General features: G+C 41.1%; 1 protein-coding gene across 17 annotated transcripts; it reads left to right on the top strand.

Moving 5' to 3' along the window:
• Nucleotides 1-5: 5 nt before the first annotated feature.
• PKNOX1 (PBX/knotted 1 homeobox 1) lies at nt 6-25,119 on the top strand. 17 transcript variants are annotated; one of them, XM_035115582.3, is made up of 13 exons: nt 117-213; nt 6,122-6,212; nt 7,794-7,881; nt 11,396-11,526; nt 12,457-12,628; nt 14,592-14,762; nt 15,080-15,157; nt 16,892-16,991; nt 18,189-18,286; nt 18,390-18,518; nt 20,849-20,925; nt 22,199-22,371; nt 23,683-25,119. In XM_035115582.3, the coding sequence occupies exons 3-13, from the start codon at nt 7,831-7,833 to the stop codon at nt 23,892-23,894; spliced, it is 1,392 nt and encodes a 463-aa protein (XP_034971473.1). In that variant the 5' UTR covers nt 117-213; nt 6,122-6,212; nt 7,794-7,830; the 3' UTR covers nt 23,895-25,119. The 17 variants fall into 17 exon arrangements, with proteins under 17 accessions (XP_034971474.1, XP_088523983.1, XP_088523990.1 ...); XM_088667856.1 differs by lacking the exon at nt 117-213 and adding an exon at nt 483-567; XM_035115583.3 differs by lacking the exon at nt 6,122-6,212 and having other exon boundaries at nt 6-213.
• The last annotated feature ends 716 nt before the right edge of the window (nt 25,120-25,835 follow it).

Raw genomic sequence — 25,835 nt, 5'->3', positions numbered from 1 at the left:
ACCGAGGCGTGCGTCGCGGTGGGCGTATCTAAAAACACGACGTGCCCCGCTCCCTCGCTGAATATTGATGAGACGCCTGGTGGAGCGCGGTGGCGTTCGGCGCGGCGCGGCAGGCGATTGGATGAGGCCGTATGTGCGTGGTGACGCGCGTCGCGGCGGTGCGGGTCCCGATTGCTGCAGCCGCTTGTCAGTGTGACGAAGATTGGCACCCAGGTAAGCGCTGTCACTCAAACCTGCTCCTAGCCAGCCAGCCATCCATCACGGCGCGCCCGCCGCCGCTGTCGGCCGTCTTGGCTCCGCCGCGCAAACAGGCCCGGGGATGTGGGCAGAGTGGGGGGGAGGCGAGCCCGCCATACGGAATAGCGGGGCGGGGGCATCCGCACCGTAACCTACCCGGAGGGGGGGGGTGTTAGGGGCGTCGGCAGGCAGGCGCGAGGAAAGGGAGGGGGGAGTGAGGAAATTTCTGGAACAGCCGCCGACTGGCCGTTGGCTTTTGTAGGAGGCGGCGCGTGCGCGCGCGCGCTCCGTGGAAAGGGAAGGTGTCGCGCGCCTCAGGGGGTGGAGTAGGTATGGGGGGGGAGGGAAAGGGCAACAGCTGTTTGTGGCGCGAGGCGGCGCGGAGGGCGGTATTTAAAAGGGGGCCATTTTCGGGGACATTCCTGCGCTGTGGACTTGGAAGCGGCGGGGAGAGCCGGGGGGTTGTGGCAGCTGCTTGGTGGTCGCTCCGCGCGTCCGTTTGCTTCCTCGAGTGCGGTTCGGGCTCCCTTTCCGTGAGGGAAGAGCCTTTCGTCGTCGTTTCAAACAACCCTCCTTTTCCTCACCTCACAAACCGGGGCGGAGGGGGGCGGGCGGGTACGCGGCGTTGTTAAGTGTTGGGAAAATCCATGGGAATTGTCGCTATGTGTAATCCGGTTGTTGCTAATAAACGTGAGGCGTTTTGCCGCCTCCTGGTTTCTGAGCCTTTTCCCCCAGATGTTTGCTTAGTGACCTGCCTTCAATCCTAACGAAAGCCGGGAATATGTATTTCACATAAAAAAAATAGTGGTGGAGACGTAAATACACCCATACACCCTTTGGAAAGGACTAAAACAACAGATCATCCACCTGTCCCCTGAGTAAATGTTAGCAGTTTTTTACTTGGCTGTATATGGGAGAAGATATCTTTGGAACTGGCATTGAAAGTGCAAGTGCCAACTTCTGACAGAACTGGGAAAGTATGACATTTTCCTTGATGCAAGTACCACTTTTTAAAAAAAGTGTGTGAGATCATGTTCTCCAGGCTCAGCTTGATTATGATGTTGGTAAACATCATGAAGTGCCAGTTCACTATTATTGCACTAGGTCATTGCTTATAACCCTGTTCAGGTTCCAGTGTTCAAATGCATTAGGCAAGAAACCAAGAAATAAAATGATTTAAATTTAAATGGTAACAGCTGTCTTTTAAAAACACATTGAAGAAAAATTTGCTTCAGAGCCCCTCTTGGGCAGACCTTCAATTCATTTTTGAAAAACCAGGAGGAAGCAGTATATGTAACACTACAGTGCTGGGATTTAAGAAAAGCACCACATTTTAAAGGATAAATGCTGATTTGCAGGCACTCAAATTCAGGGGCTAGGAGAAATTTCCTCACCAACCTGATGATCTGTAACTGACTGTGTTGCCCTTGTCTACAATTCTTACTAGTTCTGTGGTATAAGTGGAAGTATGCATGTTTTGTTCTAAACCAACATACATACAAGAGTTCTGTATATAAATAAATGTATATTCTGTGTCAAAAAAGGGCTGATCTCTTTACATGTATAAATCAAACAAATGTAACAGATTTGCTAATTTTGCGTAATTTTCTTGGTCACTTTTGGGGGGGGGGAGTGTGGTAGACACATTAAGAAATCCATTTGAAATGCACTCTGGCAGTCTTGTTCAGCTGTTCCATCAATGTCAGCAAGAATTGTCTATACTGTATACTTTCAAGCCTATATTTGCAAACCTAACAGAAATGTCCTATTTTTGAGGGAAACTAAGATTCTCAGGATATTTAATTCTGGACTTGTGAATCAAATTACAAAAATATTTACAGAGTTTAATAAGTAAACATTGACATTTGGTCACATAAATAAAGAGAATAAAGTCATTCTCAAGGACACTAGATTCTGAAAGATTGGTATGCAAAACTAGCTCAGATTTGCATATAAATTGAGCCAAGTGAAATACTTGCAAAAGATGTTCCTGTACAGTACTGGGAAATGAGACTGGTGTTGCTGTTGCCAGTATGCACATAACCTTAGTACCAGTTAGGCTGGTATACAAACTGTGACCTTATCTAGAGAGGTCAGAACTTGACTCACTATCCATGTTCTTGTACCACCCAGTACAGATTATGTTTATGGACTTTACACGAGGCAGCATTTGAAGATGGTTCAGAAACTTCAGCAGTGCAAAATATGGCTACCCTGTTACTAGTTGCGGCTAGGGAGGTCAGATCAGATTGCACCAAATCTGTACCAATTACCTTGGTTGCCAGCTTGTTATCTTGTAAAAAATGCTATTAAAAAGTGGGCTGGACGTGGTAACTGTTGGGTGAATTTGTAGCTGCTCACTAGCGATTCCTCTTCATGAAAAAAAAGGGACAAGGAAGGGGCCGCAGGGTTCTCTCTAGGTCCATTATTCAATATCTTTATAAATGACTTGGATGAAGGTGTTGAGGGGGTGCTCATCAAATTTGCAGATGACATCAAACTGGGAGGGGTAGGCAATACAGCTGAATATAAAATCTGGATTCATGATTACCGTACTTTAACAGATTCATGAACTGGGCCCAAACTAAAAGAATGAATTTCATTAGGGACAAATGTAAGGTTCTACACTTAGGTAGATCTCAGATCAGATGTGGCAACATGCTGAATTTAAGCATATAATAAAAAATAAACTAAACAGGATTCCCTCCATAACGGTGAGTGGACACATAGGTAGGAAGAACCAGCTGTACAAATTTAAGATGGAGGCCACCAGGATTACTATATGTGAAAAGGCTCTAGGGGTCCCAGTAGACCACAAACTTAACATGAGTCAACGGTGTGATGTAGTAGCAAAGAAAGCTAATGCTGTTCTAGGCTGCATCAACAGAAGTATAGTGTCCAGATCAAGGGAAGTAATAGTCCTAACCATGCCTGGAATAGTGTGTCAAGTTCTGGGCAGCACAATTTAAGAAATATATTTACAAGATGGAATGTGTGCAGAGGAGGGTAACCAACATGATAAAGGGTCTGGAAACCAAGCCTTATGAGGAACAGTTGAGGGAATTGGATATGTTTAGTCAGGTAAAGAGAAGATTTGAGAGGAATCACAGAATTGTAGTGTTGGAGATATGATAGCCATCTTCAACAACAACAACAATAGTTTTGTACCCCACCCATTCGACTGGGTTGCCCCAGCTACTCTGGGTGGCTTCCAACATAATATATAGAAAGGGCTATCACATGGAAGATGGAGCAAGCTTGTTTTCTCCTGTTCTGCAGGCTAGGACCTGAACCAATGCATTCATGTTATAAGAAAGGATATTCCAACCAAACATCAGTTATAACTTTCTGATAGTAAGAGCTATTGGACAGTGGAATAGACTCTCACAAGAGGTGGTGGACTCTTCTTCCTTGGAGGTTTTTAAGCAGAGGTTGGATGGCCATCTTTTCATGTGTGATCTAGTTGAGATTCCTGCATTGTACTAGATGATTGTACTAGACCTTTAAGTTCTGATGAATTTCAGACTTGCAAGATTAGATCTTGGAAAGAAGTAATTTTAATTTGGATTGCTACTGCTTTGTTCAGCAAGTATATGTGGATGGCCAAGCTGATTGGCCAAGCTGATGCCAATTATGATATCTGAAATGATTCAGCAATAATGTGTGCACAGCTTGGTTCCCATATCTAAATTTCTACACTCTGCTATTATTGATCTCTTCATTCAAGATTTGTGGTCAGATTGCAGGTGCCCAAGCCACTGTGTCACTCACAGGAGAGATGCTTGGCTCAGGTATGCTGCAGGCCCCATGGTAAGTGCTGCCCCCGCAGTGTGGCGCCCAGTGCTCCCCTAGCTACACCTCTGCATAGTGAAAAGAGAGTACATATACATCCAACATCACCAAAAAGCTCGCATTTGGGGAGCGGTTCTAATAATTTGTGTTACTGTAAGGCTGTCATCGTGCCCATTTGGAGAATTAGTAGTACTGCATTACAATCCTGGATTTGCATGCAGAATGAGGTGGGGAGCAAAAGAAGGCAGTTTGCAAAATAGCAGTGACCATGGCAGAAGGGGGTGAAGGTGAAAATGGAGGTGTAAAAGGTTGTAAAAACAAGGGAGTGAGAGGTATGGTAAAGCTGTTGAAGATTAAAGCAGGGACATGAAAGGGTCTGAAGAATAGAAGGGGGTGGTAGCTTCATAATGGGATGGAAGGTAAAAGTGGGAAGAGGAAGATGCAGGAGGTTACCATGGTGGCGGTTTGTGTGCAAGAGGGTGCACAAAGGCAGTGGGGAGATGAAGGTGAAAATGGATGCAAAAGGGAACCTCAAAATGAAGGGGAAAGTGGCTTCAGAAATGGGTTTGGGAAGGTGGAAAGTGATCATACCGTAGTAATTGCATGGGATAGGAAGGGGATGCTCTAAGGGGTTGGCAAGTGGAGTCAGCAGGGGTGCAACCCCTAGTGAAATATAAAGTGGCAAAACGCTTAACAGTTTTTCTAAAGTGCATTTTGCAGGTCATATATCCTAGAGCAACCCCACTGAAAAGTCAAAGCTATTATAAGTCTCCTAGAATAATGTTAAGGGGCAAAATACTTAGTAGTAAGGAGTTGTTCAAATTCCTAATTTAGTGTTTGAATGCCATAGTATTGTGTTGTTTTGTGCAATCAGCTTTTTACTGTGGAAATCATTTTGGTGTGAACATGTCTGTTTGCTATCAAGGTAAGGGACTGTCATCAGAAAAAAACTCCAAGTGAACAGAAAATTAGGAAAAAATATAGTTATGGAACCAGTTTAATGTATCAGTTGAGACTTCATTTGCTTTTAGTAAATTGTGATTGAAGTACCGTAACTCTTATAGAGTAAATATGAAATCAGTTACCCATTCCTTGCTGGCAAATTATTTAAAAAAAACAGCTCAATCACTGAGGAAATTCCTCACCCTGGAACCAGCCCAGGGGTTTTCATCTTTTATGGTCAGTGCTTTTTTTCTAAAAAAATGTTTAGGAGTACTCTCATTTTCCTACTCATTGAAATACTGCCTCTCAATGAGGCCAAACTTAGATTCACAAAATGATTAGGGGTATGTGTATCCCCTTGTACCCCCATTAAAAACACTGGTTATGGTAGCCAGTAACATTTTGAAACTACCATTTGAAACTGTACACTAAGGATGGCAAGATTTCTTCCAAAGTTGTCCCCAGGGTAGACTGCCGAAAATAGAAGAGCTACTAACAAAATAGATTGCAATTCCTTTGGGAATCTCTTCTCTCATGATCTTACGTATTTCCATTACATTCTTTAATCCAGAATAAGGTAGTAAATGAAAGGCTACTTCCTGAGAATTTAGGCGTGTATATATATTTTTAAACAGAGCCCTATCTGCCCCAAAATTGATTTGTTGGAAGTACATTTCCACAACAAAACTCAAAGAACTGGGGCATTTGGTTCACATATATTTCTGGTGAATGAGCTAACAGCATGAATACGATACATGGGTAGACACAGTAGTTCTGATAGCTACTTTCTATCTCTAAAGTTTGAGAACTTTCAGGACCATGCTTAATCAACAGGTTGAGAAACAAGCTCATGAGAGCCACAGATTATGTTTTACACATTGATAGATACAATGAAAGCAGCCTGATACAATGAAACTTCCTGGTGTTTGTAAAGCTTGAGAGCCCCTGTTACAAGAACTGTTTGTTGTTGACAACCTGTATTTTATGTAGATTGTTTCCATATGAGACTCTTTGTAGCTCCTAATTTGACAACTTTCTGCTTGTTGCCCACTCCTATCTGCATTGAATGTGTGTGTGTGCAGGGTTGGGAGTGAGTTTTCAAAGGAATGATAAGTTTTTGCTTGCTTTCTATGCTATTTTGCTTGCCTAGGGAAGAAAAATGGAGGCTTCTCTGCTTGTTGCTGAAAATGCATATGAAAATAAGCAAAGGAAGATAAACCTGACCATCAGAAATTCTTCAGGTGAAACTTCTCCCAGCATAGTTGCAGTTAGTAATTTGGGAACAAATTATGCTCTTCTAATGTAAAATGTCTCCATGTTGCATCTCCTGCATGTTTTCTGCAGTATCTGATGCATCATGTGAGTGATCGTCCCATTTTTAGTGCACAGATTATATATCTTCACATGTATATCCTCAAGGGCTATGTATGCCTGCATCTGTGTGCTGATTCACACATTTAAACTGGCTGCTTATTTCATCCATAGGGACTCTGTGAACCAGGTTGTACACCAAGCTTTACATTGTACACAGATATATGTAGCAGGAGAAAAAGTGTCCCTGTAGAAGGAGAAACGACTGATGACAGGCTGTATTTTTGTACAGCCCAGTTTACACAGGTTGTGCTACATTAACTTTTCCAAACCTGTTCCTGCAGACCAGGCATCCCCAAACTCGGCCCTCCAGCTGTTTTGGGACTACAGTTCCCATCATCCCCAACCACTGGTCCTGTTAGCTAGGGACAATGGGAGTTGTAGTCCCAAAACAGCTGGAGGGTCGAGTTTGGGCATGCCTGCTTTAGACTATAACACCCATCCATCATCCCTCACCATTGGTCATGATGGCTGGGACTGATAGCAGTTGTACTCCAAAACATTGTAGGGCATCACATTAGGGAAAGTTGCTTGACATGTGTATGAAAGAAAAGAAGCAGCTCACTGTACCAAATTCCTAATGGGGCCTACCGTAGTAATATCCACAATGATGATGTGGAGGAGTCTGCCCCTTTTGGGATTTCTGGCTTGCTGGACTCAATGTTCTCTTTGGCATACAAAGAGACACCACCTCCAGATAGCATATACACAAGAAGAAAGCTATATGTGTTCTATGTGAGAAATGCCTGGAGTTTTATAGTTGCTATTCCTTGTTGCAGCCACTGAAAAAAATATGTGTCCTTTGTGAGAGATTCCATGTGTTTTTAAAATTATCGTAATTGTTCCTTAGCGCAGCTACTAGATGATTTTCAACTTTATTTATAACCTCCAAATGTAAAAAGAGATCTAACTTCAGGGTATGTGCCATCTGGTCTTGTGACTGCGACCAGTATCAAATATTCCTTAAGAGGGAATATTTTGAAAAACAAAATTTTTCACAATGGGTTTGCATTGTTCATTGTCCTGCTTTCATTTGTCGCATTTGCTTTCATTTGTCCCTTTTGACATTTTTATTTTTGCTAGTGAAACCACTATATGAAATTCATATATAAAAGTTTGATCATTTATTTCGTGCCACTAACTTGTGATTTTAGTTGCGCGTTTGTTGTGCAACTCTTCATTACGATAAAGAGCAAGAGCAAGTGGCTAACCTTATTGTATTTATTACTTTTTCTGGCAAATATGATTTAAATAGTCATCTTGACTGCTTTTGTCAAAAAGGGTTTGAGAGCATTCCTGAGATCTTCTAGGTTGGCATAGCAAATACATGTGATTGCATTCTCAATCCCCTCTGCCCCCTATTCTGCTGCTGCACATGCAGATGTTACTTATGTATTTTGTATTTGATAACATCCTGTAAAAATACTAACCTTTTTGGATTTCCCCCTAAGGTATGATGATTTGACTTTATAAGAACCCTAAGTAACCATGATGGCAACGCAGACATTAAGTATAGACAACTATCAAGATGGGCAACAAGTAAGAACATTTTTAAATAAAAAAATGAAAAATGTGAAGTGCATCATAGCAGGTAAAAATAATATGTTAAATAATTATGGTGCCCAAGACATGAAACTACTGTCCGATCTATATTACTTTTCCTCTGCTGTTATTTTGATATGGTACCTAAGTCATGCCACTGGCTTGCCCTTTGCCCATTTTATAGTGCTCTTAAGCTGCTTCCTAGTAAGGTAAGAAACAACGGAATTTTCAGAAGCAAAAATTATTTATCAGTTGCTCTATACGGTAAAAATTCTCAAAGTGACTTGCCAGTGTAAAATACATGAAAGCAATTCAAAACCAGAAAAAATATAAAACTATGAACAATACAAAGTGTACATAAATTGCTTATCTAGCATTATATTAATAAGGACAAGTCCTACCTACCCCACTCAAAGCTAAGCATCACCATAGGAGATAACATTAATTAAGCAAAGACCTGGATAAAGAAAAAGGTCTTAGCATGGTGCCTAAAGATTAATGAGGAAGACTGTAGGCATCTATTCCTGGGGAGAGCATACCACAGAGCATGCCAGAATAGGCCCAGTGCAGCCTATTATGACTGAGACAACTCTCCAGGGTGTCAGACAAAGATAGCTCCCATCATTTGTTACCTGATGCTTTTAACTGGCAGTGCTGGGATCTTCTGCATACAGTGCATGTGTTCAGCCTCTGAGCTTCTGCTCTAAACTTGCTGAACCAGGTTTTATATTGTTTTGTCATTTAGCCTCTCTCCCACACACACATGTACACAAACAATTATTTTGTGAAATATTGCCTAAATGTTGCTATCGAACTTGAACTTGTTTAGCCACTTGGGTTGTCAACCATATACCGTGTTTCCCCCTTTTTAATACGTAGTCATAAAGTAAGCCAGGGCAGCAATTTTAAGCATTTGCAAAAGATAAGACATACCCCGAAAATAAGACATAGTGTATCTCCATGCCTGCAGCAGCGCGGGCGGAGTGCTGAGCCAGCGGCCGGGCCTCTGTTGCTTTGCAAACACTGTGTGGGGTGGGAAGAAAGATCGGGTCTGTCAAGCCAAAAAAAGTTCCCCTCCCTTGCTTGATTGCCAGTAGCATTAATTCATGCTGCTCAGGGCATTTACTCTAAAGCCTCCCGGCGGCTGCTGCAACACCGAGCGCTCGCAGCGCGCAGCAGCGCCAGGCAGAGCGCCGAGCCAGCAGTCGGGTCTCTGCTTGGACCGGCCGAGGAGGCCTACCAACCCGCAGCCCGGAGCGCGCGGCATCACCAGTAACAAGACGCGGCTGGCCAGGCGGCGCACACTCCCTTCCCCCCATGGAGCACACGAGCCACCAATAGCCACGTCGCCTTCAGCGTCCTCCACCCGCACCTGCTGTTCTGCCGCCCGGAGGAGACCTGCTGTTCCGCCGCCCGGAACCGGCTGCTGGAGCGCCCAGCAGCGCCGGAGCCAGCGGCCTCGCCTCCACCCGGCCGCCGCCGCCCCGCCGCCCGGAAACGGCTGCTGGAGCGTGCGGAGCGCCCAGCAGCCCCGGAGCTGAGCGCCAGAGCCAGCGGCCTCGCCTCCACCTGCCCGCCGCCGTCCCGCTGCCCGGAAACGGCTGCTGGAGCGTGCGGAGTGCCCAGGAGCCCCGGAGCTGAGCGCCAGAGCCAGCGGCCTCGCCTCCACCCGGCCGCCGCCGTCCCGCCGCCCGGAAACGGCTGCTGGAGCGCGCGGAGCTCCCAGCAGCCCCGGAGCTGAGCGCCAGAGCCAGCGGCCTCACCTCCACCCGGCCGCCGCCGTCCCGCCACCCGGAAATGGCTGCTGGAGCGCGCGGAGCGCCCAGCTGCTCAAAGCGCCCAGCAGCGCTCAGACAGCCCAGCAGCATGGCGCGCAGTGCCCAGCAGTGCCCCGAGCCAGCAGCCTGGCCCAGCCAAGAAGACCTTAAGGTGCTGTAAAAACCGTAATACCGTAAAAAAATAAGACATGCCACCAAAAATAAGCCACCCTGTGGTTTTTTGAGAAAAAAAGCAATAAGACGGTGTCTTAAAATGTGGGAAACACGGTAATGTTGTACTTATCTATGTGGTATTTTGACAGTTAGCAGTTATTTTGTTGAATAAATGAGGGGTGAGGGTGGGGAGAAGTGTCTAGGCACCTGATGAGGTTATGTTGTCTTTTTTTTACTTGCTTAGTTGTATCAGTTGACTTTAGGGAAAATATGTTTATGGTAGCCACCATATCACAGCAAATTTCTAGGTGATTCTAGAATGCCTTTTTAAAAAATATATACAGTATTTCTGATTTTACAGCGGAAGTGACTATAGTACTATCCCCTGAAATTTGTAAACTACTTACAATGCAATCATATATATTATGTATGTTCAGTTGTAAGTCCTATTGAGGTAAGAATGCATAGGATTCCATCCTTAGTTTACTTTTGATTTTATATATGCTTGGGTTTGTTCAGCAACTCCAGAAAAAGCGCCCAAATAGCTCCTTCTTGCATTCATTTGGCATTACTCTTAATGGTTTCATGACTTACTTAGCTATCTCTTAATTTTTCAAATCATTCAGCTTGTTGCAAGATGGGTAATAGCATTTGAACATTAATGTTCACTTTGTGAATTGTGAAGCAGTAGTCCTTTAACCTATCCAGGTCTTCCACAGCAGTACGAGGGGATAGTGCAGAGCTGCAGCTAGGAGTTAGTATCTCCCCAGATTTCATGGATAGAAGACAATATTGTGACCGTAGTCCTACAGTTAGATTGTTTTATTGACCTTACTGAAGACTAGACTAATTCATAATAAACTGCAACTTCCTATCAAAAACTAGATATATTGGATCTTTCTCGTGTTTTTTCCACAAACTCTTTAACATATATACAAAAGTCCTTATTTATACATGTATTCAGTACAGAACAAACTGTGAAACATTTAATATTTAATATTGAAACACCTAAAAATCAAGCTATATGGTTTTCATTCAATAATTGTGAAATGGTTCTTCCTTTGCAATATCTCTGAAGAATTATATGCACCCCAGAGGCTAAAATAAAGCCTGAAATCTTAAACATTCTTAATTGGAAATGAGCTCTATTGAGTTTTCAAGTAAATGTGTAGCATACAGAATTATTTCTAATGATAATTTCTGTTTGCAAATGACATTTTGCCTATTGCAGATGTTTTCAAGGTCTGATTTCTTAGTGATTTTTGTTGAAGCAGTGTATATGCAGCTTTATCCAAAAATAGCTGGCTTATGAAACGCAGGATTCTGTAACAGACAATTGACTAAAAGAAACCTACTAATGGGAGTCAAACTTCTAGTGACCTTTCTACTATCTTCCTGCCTCCAAATGTTGCAAGGATTAAATGAGTTATTTGTTAAATGCTTGTTCTTTTTGTATGGTTGCCAAGTCATACCAACCTTCTGGCAACTTACTAGGCCTTTGGCTTTCTCTTTGCTTAGAAAATGAACCATTTAGTTGTGAATCTATGCTGTTGGCAATATAAAGCATCTTTCTTTTCCAGCAGATGCAAGTAGTAACAGAATTAAAAACTGAGCAGGATCCAAACTGCTTGGAAGCAGATGCAGGAGGACTGAGTCCTTCCCCGGTAGAGTCCCAGACTCCGATGGATGCAGATAAGCAGGCTATTTACAGGTAGCAGTATTCACAAGATGAGCTGTTCCTAGTAGTAAAATGTATCATTCTCTTTAGTAGGTCATGGGGTGGTTCTCAAATCATGGGGTGATGCTTGTGTGTGTAGGAGACATGGAACATGTGGAAGGGGGCATACACTCTTCTAGACATGATAAGATCTTGAGGCTGATGCATCTTTTCCTCCTCACCAGCCAAGCCATGGGTGGGATTAGAGTCCTCTAGAATATTCTCTTTAGATTTGTAGGGGCAACTGCTCCCCCATTCATTGACTTGGGAAAAGGTGCTACTTTGTACTAATGCTGTTTTCCTATTTGTGGTTTTAGGAGGTGTCAAATAGAACTTGCTCAGTTTTCCCTTCCTAATACCAGTATTGAATTAGTGCCTAGTCCAAAGTTTGTTGCGTATATCACGCCAAAGCTTTTTATAGTCCTTTTATTTAGTTTTATATATTTGTCTAAACTTTCTTTCTGTTAGAGCTACATCATTACAATCTAAGAAAATAAAGTATGGCATCCCTACTAGATAATTTTTATTCTAAAACATACAATTGTATTAAATTTCAGGCCTTTTAGGGTCTTTATTTGAACTAAGCTTAATAAAAACGTGAGACCCAATAGTTCAAGCTACCCATCAGTATCATTTACGTCAAACTGTGTGATGACATTGATATTTAAATGATTCTATACTTAGCAGTATTTGATCCATGCTAATAAGAAGAGCAAATAAGGGAGATCACAGTATATTCAGTTCGAATCCTAGCATAGCAATTGCTAATGTAATTTTATTATATTAAATGTAATAATAATGTAATAATCTAAAATAATAGGATTGTATGTATGCAATGTGCAGATCGCTCAGAATTTTTCATCAAACTGACTTGCACATAGACATTTCCACAGACCTACAATTTGCTTGTCTTTTTATTCCTAGACATCCGCTGTTCCCCTTATTAGCACTATTATTTGAAAAATGTGAACAATCCACACAAGGATCAGAAGGCACAACGTCTGCAAGTTTTGATGTAGATATTGAAAACTTTGTTAGGAAGCAGGAGAAGGAAGGAAAACCATTTTTTTGTGAAGATCCAGAAACAGATAATCTAGTAAGTAAAAACATTTTAGAGAAGATTTCAATTTATTTATAAAATCTTTATATTTGAAAAAAGTAAATTGATACTGAGAAAACTGGATTGTGAAATGTCAACTAAAAGAAGTTGAAATTTACAGCCCTCAGTAGCAGCAGACATTCCCTGTCAGTATTACTGACAGAAGCTCCTCCATCACATAGCAAATTATCAACTCGGCTACCTTCTTTTTTTACATAGTTGTTTGATTGTAGTTAATCTGTCTGCTTCATGAGACTCTTTTGATATAGCTATACGTTTTCCAGTGAGTCAGATGTTCTTGTTTGTAGGGTTTTGGTTGTTTGCATTTAATTTGCTGTCCTCCTCCACTTGTTGTTGTTGTTGTTTAGTCATTTAGTCTGGTTGGACCAGAGCACGCCAGGCACTTCTGTCTTCCACTGCCTCCTGCAGCTTGGTCCAACTCATGTTCGTAGCTTCGAGAACACTGTCCAAGCATCACTGTCCAACCATCTCGTCCTCCTCCACTACTCTCCTCAATTCCTTCCATTCTCTCTCCCCTCCCACCCAGCTGGGATTTGTGGCTTACATCTCAACAAACCATTTGATTTAATATGTTGCTTGAAAGAACCCTGATTGGCTCTTTGCTGTGCATGTAGTTCCTTAAGTGGAAACTTCATGATATTTTGTGCCTGCTGATTCTGATAACTGAGGTCCTGCCTGAATATTGAGCTGATCTCCAGAGCCCCTTCTCCTGGTGCCACTGCCATCTGATATGAGGCAGGTAGTGACCAGGCAAAGAACCCATTCAGAGATTCAGTCTGCTTATTGAACTCTCTCCTTTGTGTGAACATCCATTTGTGGAATATTTCTACCAGGGGTGGAGAAAGTGGGGGGGGGGACTACCCCGGGTGTCATCCCTGAGGGGGTGATAAAATGGCACACTGCGGGGTGTGGCACTTACTGCAGAGCTTGGCCTGCATCACACCCAAGCCACGTGTCTCTCCTGGGAGTGGCACGGGGCCCCGTGCTGCCCAAAATGGGGGCTTGCGTCCGCCAGGCGGACTCCGTGGGCAGCTTTCCACGCCGCCCCTGTGGGAGGATCGCCCCACCCCTGCCGCTCCAGGTGCCGGAGCAGCTAGCTATGCACCTGGCTTCTACTTTCCTCTATCCTTCCACCCAGCCTCAAAATCCACCCAAGATTCTTGGGGCGTGTGGGCAGCTGCAGTGGATAAAGATGAGAAACCAGAAGTCCTGTTGTGCAAGTGGATTTTCATTGTGCTCTTTGTGATTCCTTTTTACTCAGAGCTTTTATTCTTTTATGCCTTTTCTGCTTTTAGTGTTGATTACTCCTGACTCTTTCCCACATTTTCGTCTGCCATTGATTGTAGATTGCATCATCTTGTAATTTTATGTTTTAATTATTGTATTTTTTTATTCCGTAAGTGTAAGCCATTCTGAGGCTGCATTTTCTTAACAAGTAAAATAAATTGAGTGGTTGGCTTTGTGCCAAATGCACATCTGATTGTACTTGAGTTGACACTTGAAGATAATGCATATTGCTATCTCTGATAAGCTCACCTACTTATTATAAGGAAGATGGGTATGTGAAAATCTCTGCATGTTGTTCATTGGAAACTTGTAGCCTTGTACAAGAAAAAAACTGGAAAAGATGGACTAAATACATTATAATCTGCACAAATCAGATCTGTGTAGAAAAATGCATTTATATAGCCTATACATGCTGTGGGCAGTCCCCAGTTTTGTGCAACCAATTAACAGTGTACAGTACACAGTTTCCCACATTCCCTGGGTAGGAGAAAGCAACAATAATTATAAACAGCCCTCTTGAAAATAAGCAAAAAAAGTAGCTCAAACATATATTGAGCAACTGTAAACGACATATGCAAATATTTGTTTTCATTTTTTACTTATCTCTGAATTTTTACTTATCTCTGAATTCTTTCTCTTTTCCCTCTTTTAGATGGTAAAGGCAATTCAGGTTCTACGAATTCATCTGCTTGAGCTAGAAAAAGTTAATGAGCTCTGTAAGGATTTCTGTAGTCGCTATATTGCCTGTCTGAAAACGAAAATGAACAGTGAAACTCTGCTAAGTGGAGAATCTGGGAGTCCTTATTCACCTCTACAACCCCAGGTACCTTTCATGCTAACTGAAATATATTTTCTTTATTTGATTTATAATCTACGTTATCCCAAAGACTCAGGATAGGTAAGATTAGTTTTAAAAACAAAGAAAGAAAGAGTAGATAAAATATAAATTACTATGTTAATATTGGTTGAATTTATAAACCATGCAATTTACAAATAGATGATCTGTGACTGGCAAGCTAGAAGTTTTTAAGGATTTGTGATATTGTTAAGATTATAAGATCTCCCTTTTTCTTAGTAGTCACGTACATGGAAATGTAATTCTTAAAGAATGATCATAATCTATCAACTCTTTGTCTGCAGTCCAGCAACTTTAAACATGATAGAGATAGCTTGGATTTGCTGGAGCAGCTGTCTTCATGGAAAGAGTCACCAGAAAATGTGAGCAGTAGAGCAAAAATGACACAATTATCATTGCACCTCTTTGCCACTACCTCCTTAGCCTAATTTTGGGGTTGCCTTTGTTCATCTCATTGTAGATAATCCAAGCAAGGGGTGATCTGTATGTAGAAATAGGGTTCTGTGATTGCTCTCTCATCACATACACAAGGCTTCAGGACATAAAATAAAGCTCCTCACATCCCACAGCCTGCATTCCATGCTCATAAGGACCCAGCAGTAGCTGTTCACCTGCTACGTCAGTCACGGAATGCTCCATTTCCTATCTGTCTTGCTGGGGAGGGGGACGAATTCAGATCTCTTGGACTCAGAATTGTTTGCTCTGTTTGGCAGAGTCTGTTATAAGGCCTCAAGTACCTGATACTTTACATCCTTTTATGGAGATACCAGACTTTAAGCCTGGAACCATTTGGAAAATATTTGCTCTATCATTGAGCTATGAGCCCTCCTATACATAACACCTATAATGAAAAATGTGTCCATACTCTGCTTTGTTTAATTTATTGGAAAGTGTAAAAAACCAACAACTGCTACACAGAAGTATTATATTTTTGAAACTGAATTGCTAGTAACTGGAGGAACAGAAGTTGGTAGATAATTTCATATCTTGTTCATTCCCCCTCTTTTCCTTGAACATAAAATGCTATCAGTACCGCTATAATTTCAGAGCACACCTCTCAAAACTTTAGCACCATTCATACCGTGAGAGCTCTCCTAGAAGCCAGTCAGACAACATCTGCTCACAAGTTCCATGGCATAAATTAAGTTAATCACGATTAATATTAAGATACTGGTGTATGTTTTTGAACTTGTTCATTGTGTTTCATTGCATCCATCATGCCAGCCCCATGTCAGTGTACTAATTGTAAATTGCATTGTCATCTAGACTTACCTGTGGATTTGGCTGAATTTATTAGATAAATTTTAAGTTTGTAAAAGATCTGAAAAGTTCAAATTTTAAGTGCTTGAAACTTTACATTTTTTGTGGAAAGAATGAAATATTGACCATGTTTAATTGTGAGGATTCATGCCATTAACTTTAGAAGGGCTAGAATTTCATCCCCAACAATACAGTGTTATATATATTCTGAATGTACATGTGGTTGCCATATTTTTTTTTACTTATAACACAATTCTAAACAAGTCTATTCTGAAGTCCCAATGAGTTCAGTAAGACGTACTTCCAGGTTGCAGCCATAAGCATATTTGCATAACCATTTTAATAGAAATGTTGGGATATTCTAAATTATTGTAGAATAACAATTCCTAAATATGTAGGCAATTGACTAAAATTTATCAATTGTCTCTTTTACAAACAGTTTGATTACAGTAGCATGTGACTAGCCTAATATTAAATGGGATAAGCACTGTCAGCTGGATTACTTCTGATCCAGAATTTTCATATCTGTTCTATATTCTGATAGGTGGTTCAATGTGGAGAAGAAAACCCACATTTGGAAAACCAAATATAAACACAACATACTGTCAAACTGAAATATCTAGGTTATTTACCACCTCCTTTCATTGAATTTCCTTCTCATATTAGTTTCATCACTGTTTTTGATCATACTGGTTGGTAGTGATGACATCATCATTATCCTCATCGGGTTTATGTTTTGAACATCTCATATTTGGTACAGTACCATTTCAACTTAAAAGTGATAGGAGCATCCTTTGTTATAAGTTCATGTAATTTTTGTTGTTTACTATTTCTAGCCAATTCAAAGTGCCATCACAGGTACACTCAGTCCCCAGGGGATTATGGTACCTGCATCAGCCTTGCAGCAGGGGAATGTAACTATGGCAACCGTTGCAGGTAGGAAGCGCTGAATAAAAATTCAAACACTGCACTCATTGCAGATGTAATTTGTGTCTGTTAAGTGGCTAAGAAAAGGAATTCTTGAGATGATTTTTTGATTACGTACTATGTTTATATGCCACCTTTCTGCCTATGCAGTCAAGGTCATTTACAATTTAAAATAATGGCATATAAGCAGGTAGACATGGTATAAAAAGGGGGGGATGGGGAAGGATGAGGAAAAGGAGAACATTCTGTACAAATGCATACAAAATAACTGATAAAATGACCAGGTTGACTGAAGCAGATACAGTGGTACCTCAGTTTAAGTACACAATTGGTTCTGGACGTCTGTACTTAACCTGAAGCTATCTTTCCCATTGAAAGTAATGGAAAGTGGATTAATCCGTTCCAGACAGTCCGTAGAGTACTTAAACTGAAGTGTACTTAACCTGAAGCGAACTTTCCCATTGAAAGTAATGGAAAGTGGATTAATCCGTTCCAGGCGGGTCCACAGAGTACTCAACCTGAAGCGTACTTAAGCGTATGAGTGTAATTGGTTCTGGAAGTCCGTACTTAACCTGAAGCGTACTTAACCTGAAGCGAACTTTACCATTGAAAGTAATGGGAAGTGGATTAATCTGTTCCAGACGGGTCTGCGGAGTACTTAAACTGAAAGTACTCAAACCGAAGCGTACTTAAACCGAGGTATGACTGTAGTTATGAGAGGGAGGGGGCCAAGCCAATGAAATGGACCAGGTTTATGGCTCTCCTATTGAAGCAGCCATGTGGTATGTTTGTTTTATTAAGTGTTTTGTATCCTCATTTTCTATTTTTCTGTTTTGAATTGCCCTGGGATCTTTGGATGAAGGGCAGTATGCAAATTTAATAAATAATAATAATAATGGCTGCTGATGAATACATTATTTTATATTATTTAAATACAAATTATTATGCAACCAGCTGGCCTAGCCTCTTCACAATAATGACTGTATGGAAAGGTGAATCAAATGCAATTGTCTGTTCTTTTTTAAACAACAACAACAACAACAACGCTTTTATAAAATTATAGCGAAGTTAAAATTATAGCAAAGTTTTAAAGTTTTGTGTGTTGTGTAAATTATCATTTTCTTTGTTTAATGACATCTACATGAAAATGTTATCATCAAGCTGTGCCTTTGCTGTAGTGTAATATTGCTATAATATTCTTTGAAGGTGGTACGGTGTATCAGCCAGTGACTGTGGTCACGCCTCAAGGTCAAGTAGTGACACAAGCTTTGTCACCTGGAACCATCAGGATCCAGAATTCACAGGTTTGTTTTATATTATAAGCATTATTTTAGTGAACTATTTTTTTAAAAATGATAATATTATGGTGTGTTAGTAACTGCCTGCTACTTCTGAATCTCTGTGCAGCTCCAGTTACAATTAAACCAAGATTTAAGCATCTTGCATCAAGATGACGGGTCATCAAAAAATAAAAGAGGAGTTCTTCCAAAGCATGCTACAAATGTGATGAGGTCTTGGCTTTTTCAGCACATAGGGGTAAGGTTGATCACAGTGATTTGGGAACCACTACTGTTCTGATAATTTCTGCTAGTATCCGCATGAGAGGGAAATGTTTTGGGAAATCTGAAGCTTTTAACTATCCAGTTTCTATAGATCAGGGGTGGCCAACTTCCAAGAGACTGCGATCTACTCACAGAGTTATAAACTGGCAGTGATCTACCCCCTTTTTGGGGGTTCAAGTAAAAAATGTTGAGCTTTTTTTAGGGGAGCCAAAGTTGTTGAGATCTACCATAGCCGTCCAGTGATCTACCTGTTGGACGTGCCTGCTATAGACCTACTCAGAATATATTAACTTGGTATATTAGAGTTGAACCATGCCCAAATTCATTAGATGTCTATTATATAAACTTGTGATCTTAAATTTTAGAGATATTTTTGGTTTTATTACATCATGCTGAGGATTTTTTTTTTAATCCTGTGCTCCCTTGAACAGTAGTCCTTTGAGGGATGTATTTATATCTCTGTTAATCTGTACAGTTCCTAGGGGGCTAGAATGCAGCAGCATGTTTCTTTGTGCAGATTGCCTTACTAAATACACTCCACACTCTCAAAAGGGGCCTTGTTAGCTTAGGGTCACACATGTTTCCTGTAATACCTACATGCATAGTCAGTTACATTATGATCTGAAAGATCAGACAAAAGTTTTTACAGGTTTTATTCTTAATTCACATGTTATTTGTACATTTGTAAAGAATTCAGTTCCTTTGGCTGTATGTTTTTGGAGGTAGGGGAGGAACGCTCAACAGGAATGCTCCACAGTCCATGTACTTGTGATCAAATTTATTATACTCAATCCCCTCAAATTGTACGGTTTGGGAAGCGGTGTTTTCAGCTCTAGCAGATAGAGCAATATATGTATCAAGCTACCAGTGATGGTGGCTTCATCCAAAGGTATTAAAATAGCTTGAATTTTCTACATGGCTAAATGTAATATGTGGTCCACTATTCTCTTTTGAACTGTACTGCGTAACATCTTATGATACTAAAAGGAGAAAAAATTGGGTCTGTATTAATTCTTAACAGTTCCTGATAAATTACTAGAATTACTATGCTAAGTATATTATAGATAGTACTAGAAATAGCTACATTTCTTGTAGATTTTTAATTGGTAATGCTTTTATTTACCTCCGCACAGTATTTCATCCCTACCATATGACACAATGTGATAAATCCAGCTTTATCACATGCTGTGTTCCCCAGGGATCATGCTGTCTAGCAAGGACAGCTGGGAGAATAATCCCCTCCCCCATATGGACATTTAAGGATAAAGTTATATTGTTAATTCTTTTTTAAAAAAAATCATGTGGTGGTCAACATGGTTATCATTTGAAGGTTGATGTTGAAGCCCTTTCTGGCTTTCTTTTAAGTTTCATGACTTCTCTGGATATTAGATTTGCACAGAGCTAGGTTAAAGATGTTCACTTGCCTTCTTTTTTTCCTGGGAGGGAATGTTTTTTAATGTACCCATTATAAATGCTTGACAGTTTACTGTCTACTTCTATTACTGTGCTAAGCATTTTGATAATCTCAGTTTATATTGCACCCAATTGCTAATTGTTTTATCAGTTATGCCTAAACTGGGCCAGTAACTGTGAATGGATCAGGGATATCAGCAAAGATTGGTCTGCCAGCTAATATGCTGAAAAGATAGGGAATTTAAATTTTCTGTGAGAAATCGGGGGGGGGGGGAATTCATTACATCTGGGGAAAACTGGCTAGTTCATTTTATGATTTCATAAAAGTTAATATAGCAACAAAAATTGAGACTAAAGGGTTTCTTAAAACATACAGAGTAAAAAGAGTATGGAGATCCCTGCAGGTGACAGAATCCTTGAAGTTATTGTAGATTTCCTTTCCCTTGCAGTCTTTTTCAATTCCTTTCCTGTGAATAATTTTTTATGGGAACTAGCACCAGAGACTATAGAATTTGGAGTACTAGGGATGAGAATGCGTTGATTTTTGTAATAGCAGTGAGTATTTCAAGTTCACAGAAGTAGCAGTCTAAATAATAATGTTCCTTTCATTATTGGAGTAATAAATCATTATCTGTAATTGGTGTCATAAAATCAGCATATTACATAAAACAATGAAAATTTCAATCTACACATATGAAATCATTGTGATGTGTGTTGTCAAAAATTAGTTTATCTGGTCAGAAATGATCTAATTAGCATAGAATTAATCCTGCACTAAATTGTATTCATTTTGCTTTATGGTTGCAGATTTTTGTATTGTGCTTATTGCATATCTTTAAAGAGTCAAAAAGCAAGTTCTTATACCTTTTCCACCCCCTTTCCTGCCTGTAGCATCCATATCCAACAGAGGATGAGAAAAAACAGATAGCAGCACAAACCAATCTGACATTACTTCAGGTTAACAACTGGTAAGATACAACGAATATGCCACTTTTTTGTGTTACGTAATTCACCTACAGTGGTACCTTGCAAGACGAAATTAATTCGTTCCACGAGTCGTTTCGTGTTGCGATAATTTCGTCTTGCGAAGCGCAGTTTCCCATAGAAATGCAGTGAGAATTTAATTAATGCATTCCTATGGGGAAAAAAGAAGTGCAAAAAAAAAAAGGCGCCGACTCACCCGCCACGGCCAGAAGTCTTCAAGGCTCTGGGAAGGGGGAAGCAGGAGGAGGGCCAGGGGTCTGGAAGGAGTCCGGAAGCCATTTACAGAGATGGGAGAAAGCAAGGCCAGAGTCGCGGGGTCTCCTCCCGCCGCAGCATCCGCTCCTTCAGGTGGTGCTGCTGTTCCCGCCAAGGGCCGCCTGGCGATCCCCGCTGCTGCTCCTGCCGGAGCCACGGAGGCCGCCGAGGAGGGCAAGGCCGGAGCCGCGGAGGCCGCCATGAGCGCCGCGCCGCCACAGGAGGCAGAAGCGGCGGCCGTGGACGTCACTCGCGGAGTCCTAAAGGTCAGCAGTGGCAGCGGCGGCGGCTTCCCTTCCACTCATGAGGCTGCTTCGTCTTGCGAAGCACGGCCATAGACGGCTTCATTTTGCAAGTCGTCCAAAAAATCGTAAAACGCTTTCGTTTTGCAATTTTTTCGTTGTGCAAGGCATTCGTCTTGCGGGGTACCACTGTATATTGAAAAGTCACATAGAAATATACAGCATTTTCCTTTGGGCTTCTATGCAACACTAAAACTGGACGTGATTGATGTAGGGCAGAGGTGCTCATGGGCCAGATCCTTACTGGAATCATCCTTGACAAGTGAGTATGCCACATGATTGACAGGTGTATTGTCCTGCCCAGCTGTGAGAATCCCTTGTGCAGGATTTGCATTTTGGTACCACTTTATCAGGCCCATGTTCTGTGCTTTGGGAAGATCTGAACAAAGGATTGGCAAAGTGATTGTTTCCCCACTCCTCTCCATTGACAGGACGGGAGAAACAAGGAGCACCTGGGCCAAGCAGAATCACCCTCCCTTCACATTGACTAATGTATGGAGGTGATCCTGCTAAGCACTAAATTTCAGTATACCAGAAAGCTCCCTGCAGGGAACTCTCTACCACACCCAAAGGCAGCAGAATCATATTTCCTTTGTATCAGCCAAGTGTGTGTGTTTGTGTTCCTGCTTACCACTGGACTTAGGTATAGAGAGTCTAATTTTACGGATGTGTTCATAAGATTCATTTTTGGTCATTTTAGGTTTATCAATGCTAGAAGACGAATTCTTCAGCCAATGTTGGACTCCAGCTGTTCTGAAACTCCAAAAACAAAGAAGAAAACAGCTCAAAACCGACCAGTTCAAAGGTTCTGGCCAGACTCCATTGCATCAGGAGTAGCTCAGCATCAATCAAATGAACTTACAATGTCAGATGGTGAGCAGATTCCTCAGCTACTTTATTTACTCTTTGCAAACTGGATGTTTTAGAGACTCTCCTGAGTCAGACAATTTTGCAAGTAGTTTGTATCAATGAAAGGGGTGCAATCTCTCTAGTAAAAATAAACCCTTGAAGTAAATGGATTTCAGAGCAATTCTAACCCCCAACTTGAAGCGCTGCTGCTCACACTGTCGAAGGCAGACTTGGGGGCAGTTTCCTTTTCTGCCATGCCAGCTCCAGGCTGGTGCAGCAGGGGGTGGGTCTGAATTGGGCCTCTTTTCCGGCAGTCGGCCTGCTGAGGATCCACCAGATTCATCCCCAGCCCTGCTTCAGCACTGTAGCACCCTGTTTGGGGAGGATCTACACTAGTTACCACCAGTGGTAACTGCCCAATCAGCTGTGCTTTCAGCATGGGCCTCTGCAGCCAGTGGAGCTCACCAGAGCCTAGTAGAGGGACACCTCTACCCAGCTGTAGCTCCCTCCATCAGCACTGATCAGGCAATTAGGAACATGCCCTTAGCATAGCAGCAGTTCTTCGTGGATCACATAATCCATGTGCCAAATTGGATTATTTTGCCCTCCTATGTATCGGCACCATTCATATAAACAGAGGTCTGTAATGGCTCAATGTGGTTAAACATGCCTGTGTCTGGTACACACTTTCAGCCTCACACATGTTTATTCAGAAGCAAGTTCCACTTTGTTCATTGGGGCTTGTCCTCAAGTAATTGTATATACCCTGTTTCTCATATTTTAAGACATACCCATAAAATAAGCCATAGCAGGATTTCTAAGCATTCAAGGAATATAAGACATACCCCGAAAATAAGACATAGTGATAGGCGCAGCAGCAATGATAGCCGCGGCAGGAGGAGAAGGAAAAAAATAAGACATCCCTTGAAAATAAGCCATAGTGTGTTTTTTTGAGGAAAAAATAAATATAAGACATGTCTTATAATATGAGAAACACGGTAGAATTGTAGCCTTAAAAGTTAACAGCTTTGGAATTGCTTTTCATTGGCAGCCCAATTTTAAAAGTACAAACCCACTGTTTATTAAGATAAATGAGAAATGTGTTCCAAGATGTTCAAAACTCAGAAATCTCAATAGACTAAAACTGACATCTCTGTTTCAAAATTCCTTGTATGGAGAAAGATAATTCAAATAGCTTATTCAACTTTCATTCACTCTTAATTTTCAGATTGTTGGCTTTTCATTAATAGGTTTTTCAGAATAAGAAGTGTGGATTTTGTAAAAGAATTGAATTGTTGTTCCAACTGGACCCTTGTTTTTCCTTTCCATTCTCAGGAGCCGTTGTAACAATTACAGCCCCAGTCAACATGAATGTAGACAGTCTGCAATCTCTTTCGTCTGATGGTACTACTTTGGCTGTTCAACAAGTCATGATGGCAGGGCAAAGTGAGGATGAATCTGTGGACAGCACTGAAGATGACGGCGCAGACCTCTCAACCACAAACATCAGTGGGCTGGTCTTGGATAACAGTGATTCTCTGCAATAGGAAGCAAGAGAATCTGGCCTAAATATATAGGAAAAACAATAGACTGACTGACTTTTTATAGTTTGCACAGCAAACATTTTACACAAGTTTTATTTCTAATATGTTTTATATGTAGATATAGAAGAGTGCACTTTTTGTATTTCATAGTCGGCTTAAAGAGTGTCTTTACAGGTGCAGCAACTTCTTTCAAATGTGTTGTTTTTGGTTTTGCTTTTGAAATTCTAGTAATTTAAGCGAGAGAGAGAGAGAAAACATAATCACCCCATTATTTTCTCAGGGTAATTTTTTCACTCACAAAATTGATCCCAGATTCCCCTAATTAGGGAATGGGGGGTCATGGAACTGCAGTCCTGGGGAAAAGATGATGGATGCCTCGCGGGTGAGTTAATTTTACATTAGCATGGGTTTAAATATATACCCATCACACAATCATCATCTTACTCAATGGTTGCTATTGTCTATCATCATCTCTGCTGCAGTTTTGTGACATATGAAATTGCCCTGGTGGGAGAATTTGAAAGTACTTCAGTCTCCTGGAGAGTTATGCAATTAGTCCTGTCATTTTACGATTACTCTAGGTGGTTTAACAATGTAAATGTAAAGCATGTCAGACTAGTGTTTGGGATTTGTTTATGAAGTTAGCCATGTAGATTTGAAAGATGCTTCTGCACCTTAAAAAAAAACCTGCCAGTATGAAATGGGCAACAAAACACATAAAAGAAAGTGGAAGCGTGTGAGTCAGTAATGAATGTATGGCATTTAAAATGAACTCAATTTCTGTATTAGTTGGTCAGTGGAAACCCTAGAGTCCCCCTGTACCTTTGCAATTTGCCACTGACACGGCTGCTACTTGTCGTTTTATCCACCTGCCCTGTGGCATGCTGGAATCCTACTTGAAATATGTGGGGTTGAGATGGCAGGGAGGGGAACAAAGGAAGTGGAATGGGCAAAAGAAGCAGTGAGCGTCCCAATTCAGTGGTAGATTTAATGGTACCAGAGGGATTTCTGGATTGCAACTTAGCATCTCTACTCATAGCTAGTGAGTCTGTTCATAATTTGCTATAAAACACTTATTTTTACCTTATCAGGTTATTGGAGTAAAATATTTTTATAAATTCTCTAAGAATTGGGATGATGACTGTATTGAGCATGAGAAAAATGTTTAGTACTCCTATTTGGAAGGTTATGAAAACAGTCCAAATTAAATAAACATGCCTATGTCATATTCTATGGATCTCTGCTATCCCATAGTGGTACAGCCTATTGTGGCATAAAGTGGTGATGTGCGAAGGACCTAGTCTTTAATGGGGTGTTGGTTATTGTTAAGCATTGATTTGTATTCCGTATAAATTAATGTTACATTTCAGTCTACATCGAAACCTGTTTCTCAAGCGATTTGATAAATCGGTATCCATAGGGAGTAAAAACCCACAATCTTGCATTATAATCAAGATAAAATCTATAGCAGTACACACTTCGCATCTGTTGACAGAATGTGGATATTAGCCTCTGAACTGTGATATATCTTTCCCCCCCCCCACTATTGCCACTTCTCAATTGTTTTGTTGTTTTTATAGCCAAAGTATGTGATAAGGTTAAGATAAAAATGAATTTCTGAAGCACAACCTTACTTGCACAATCTCAACAATGCTTCAACATACTAACTATATTATTCAACACTCAAAAATAGTGATGATAAATTAGCCTTCATCATAAATGTCATTAGCTCCCCACCCCATACCTCTTGAGTTTGTTTATAGTCTTGTGTGTACTGCCCTGACACTACTGGGAGTTGGTATTTTCCCGTTGCTTGCTTTAGATAACAGGCCCTGGGGGCTTGGTTAGTTATTTGGAGGAACTGGGTGACGTTATCTGCACCAACAAAATCCAGATTTATATCCAGCTGAATGTGATAAATTAACTTGGTTGGAAGTCCTGATT

The sequence above is a fragment of the Zootoca vivipara genome, chromosome 4 (assembly GCF_965207765.1).
Source record: "Zootoca vivipara chromosome 4, rZooViv2.hap1.1, whole genome shotgun sequence".
Taxonomy (NCBI): Eukaryota; Metazoa; Chordata; class Lepidosauria; order Squamata; family Lacertidae; genus Zootoca; species Zootoca vivipara.
This window is presented reverse-complemented; position numbering and strand designations above follow the sequence as displayed.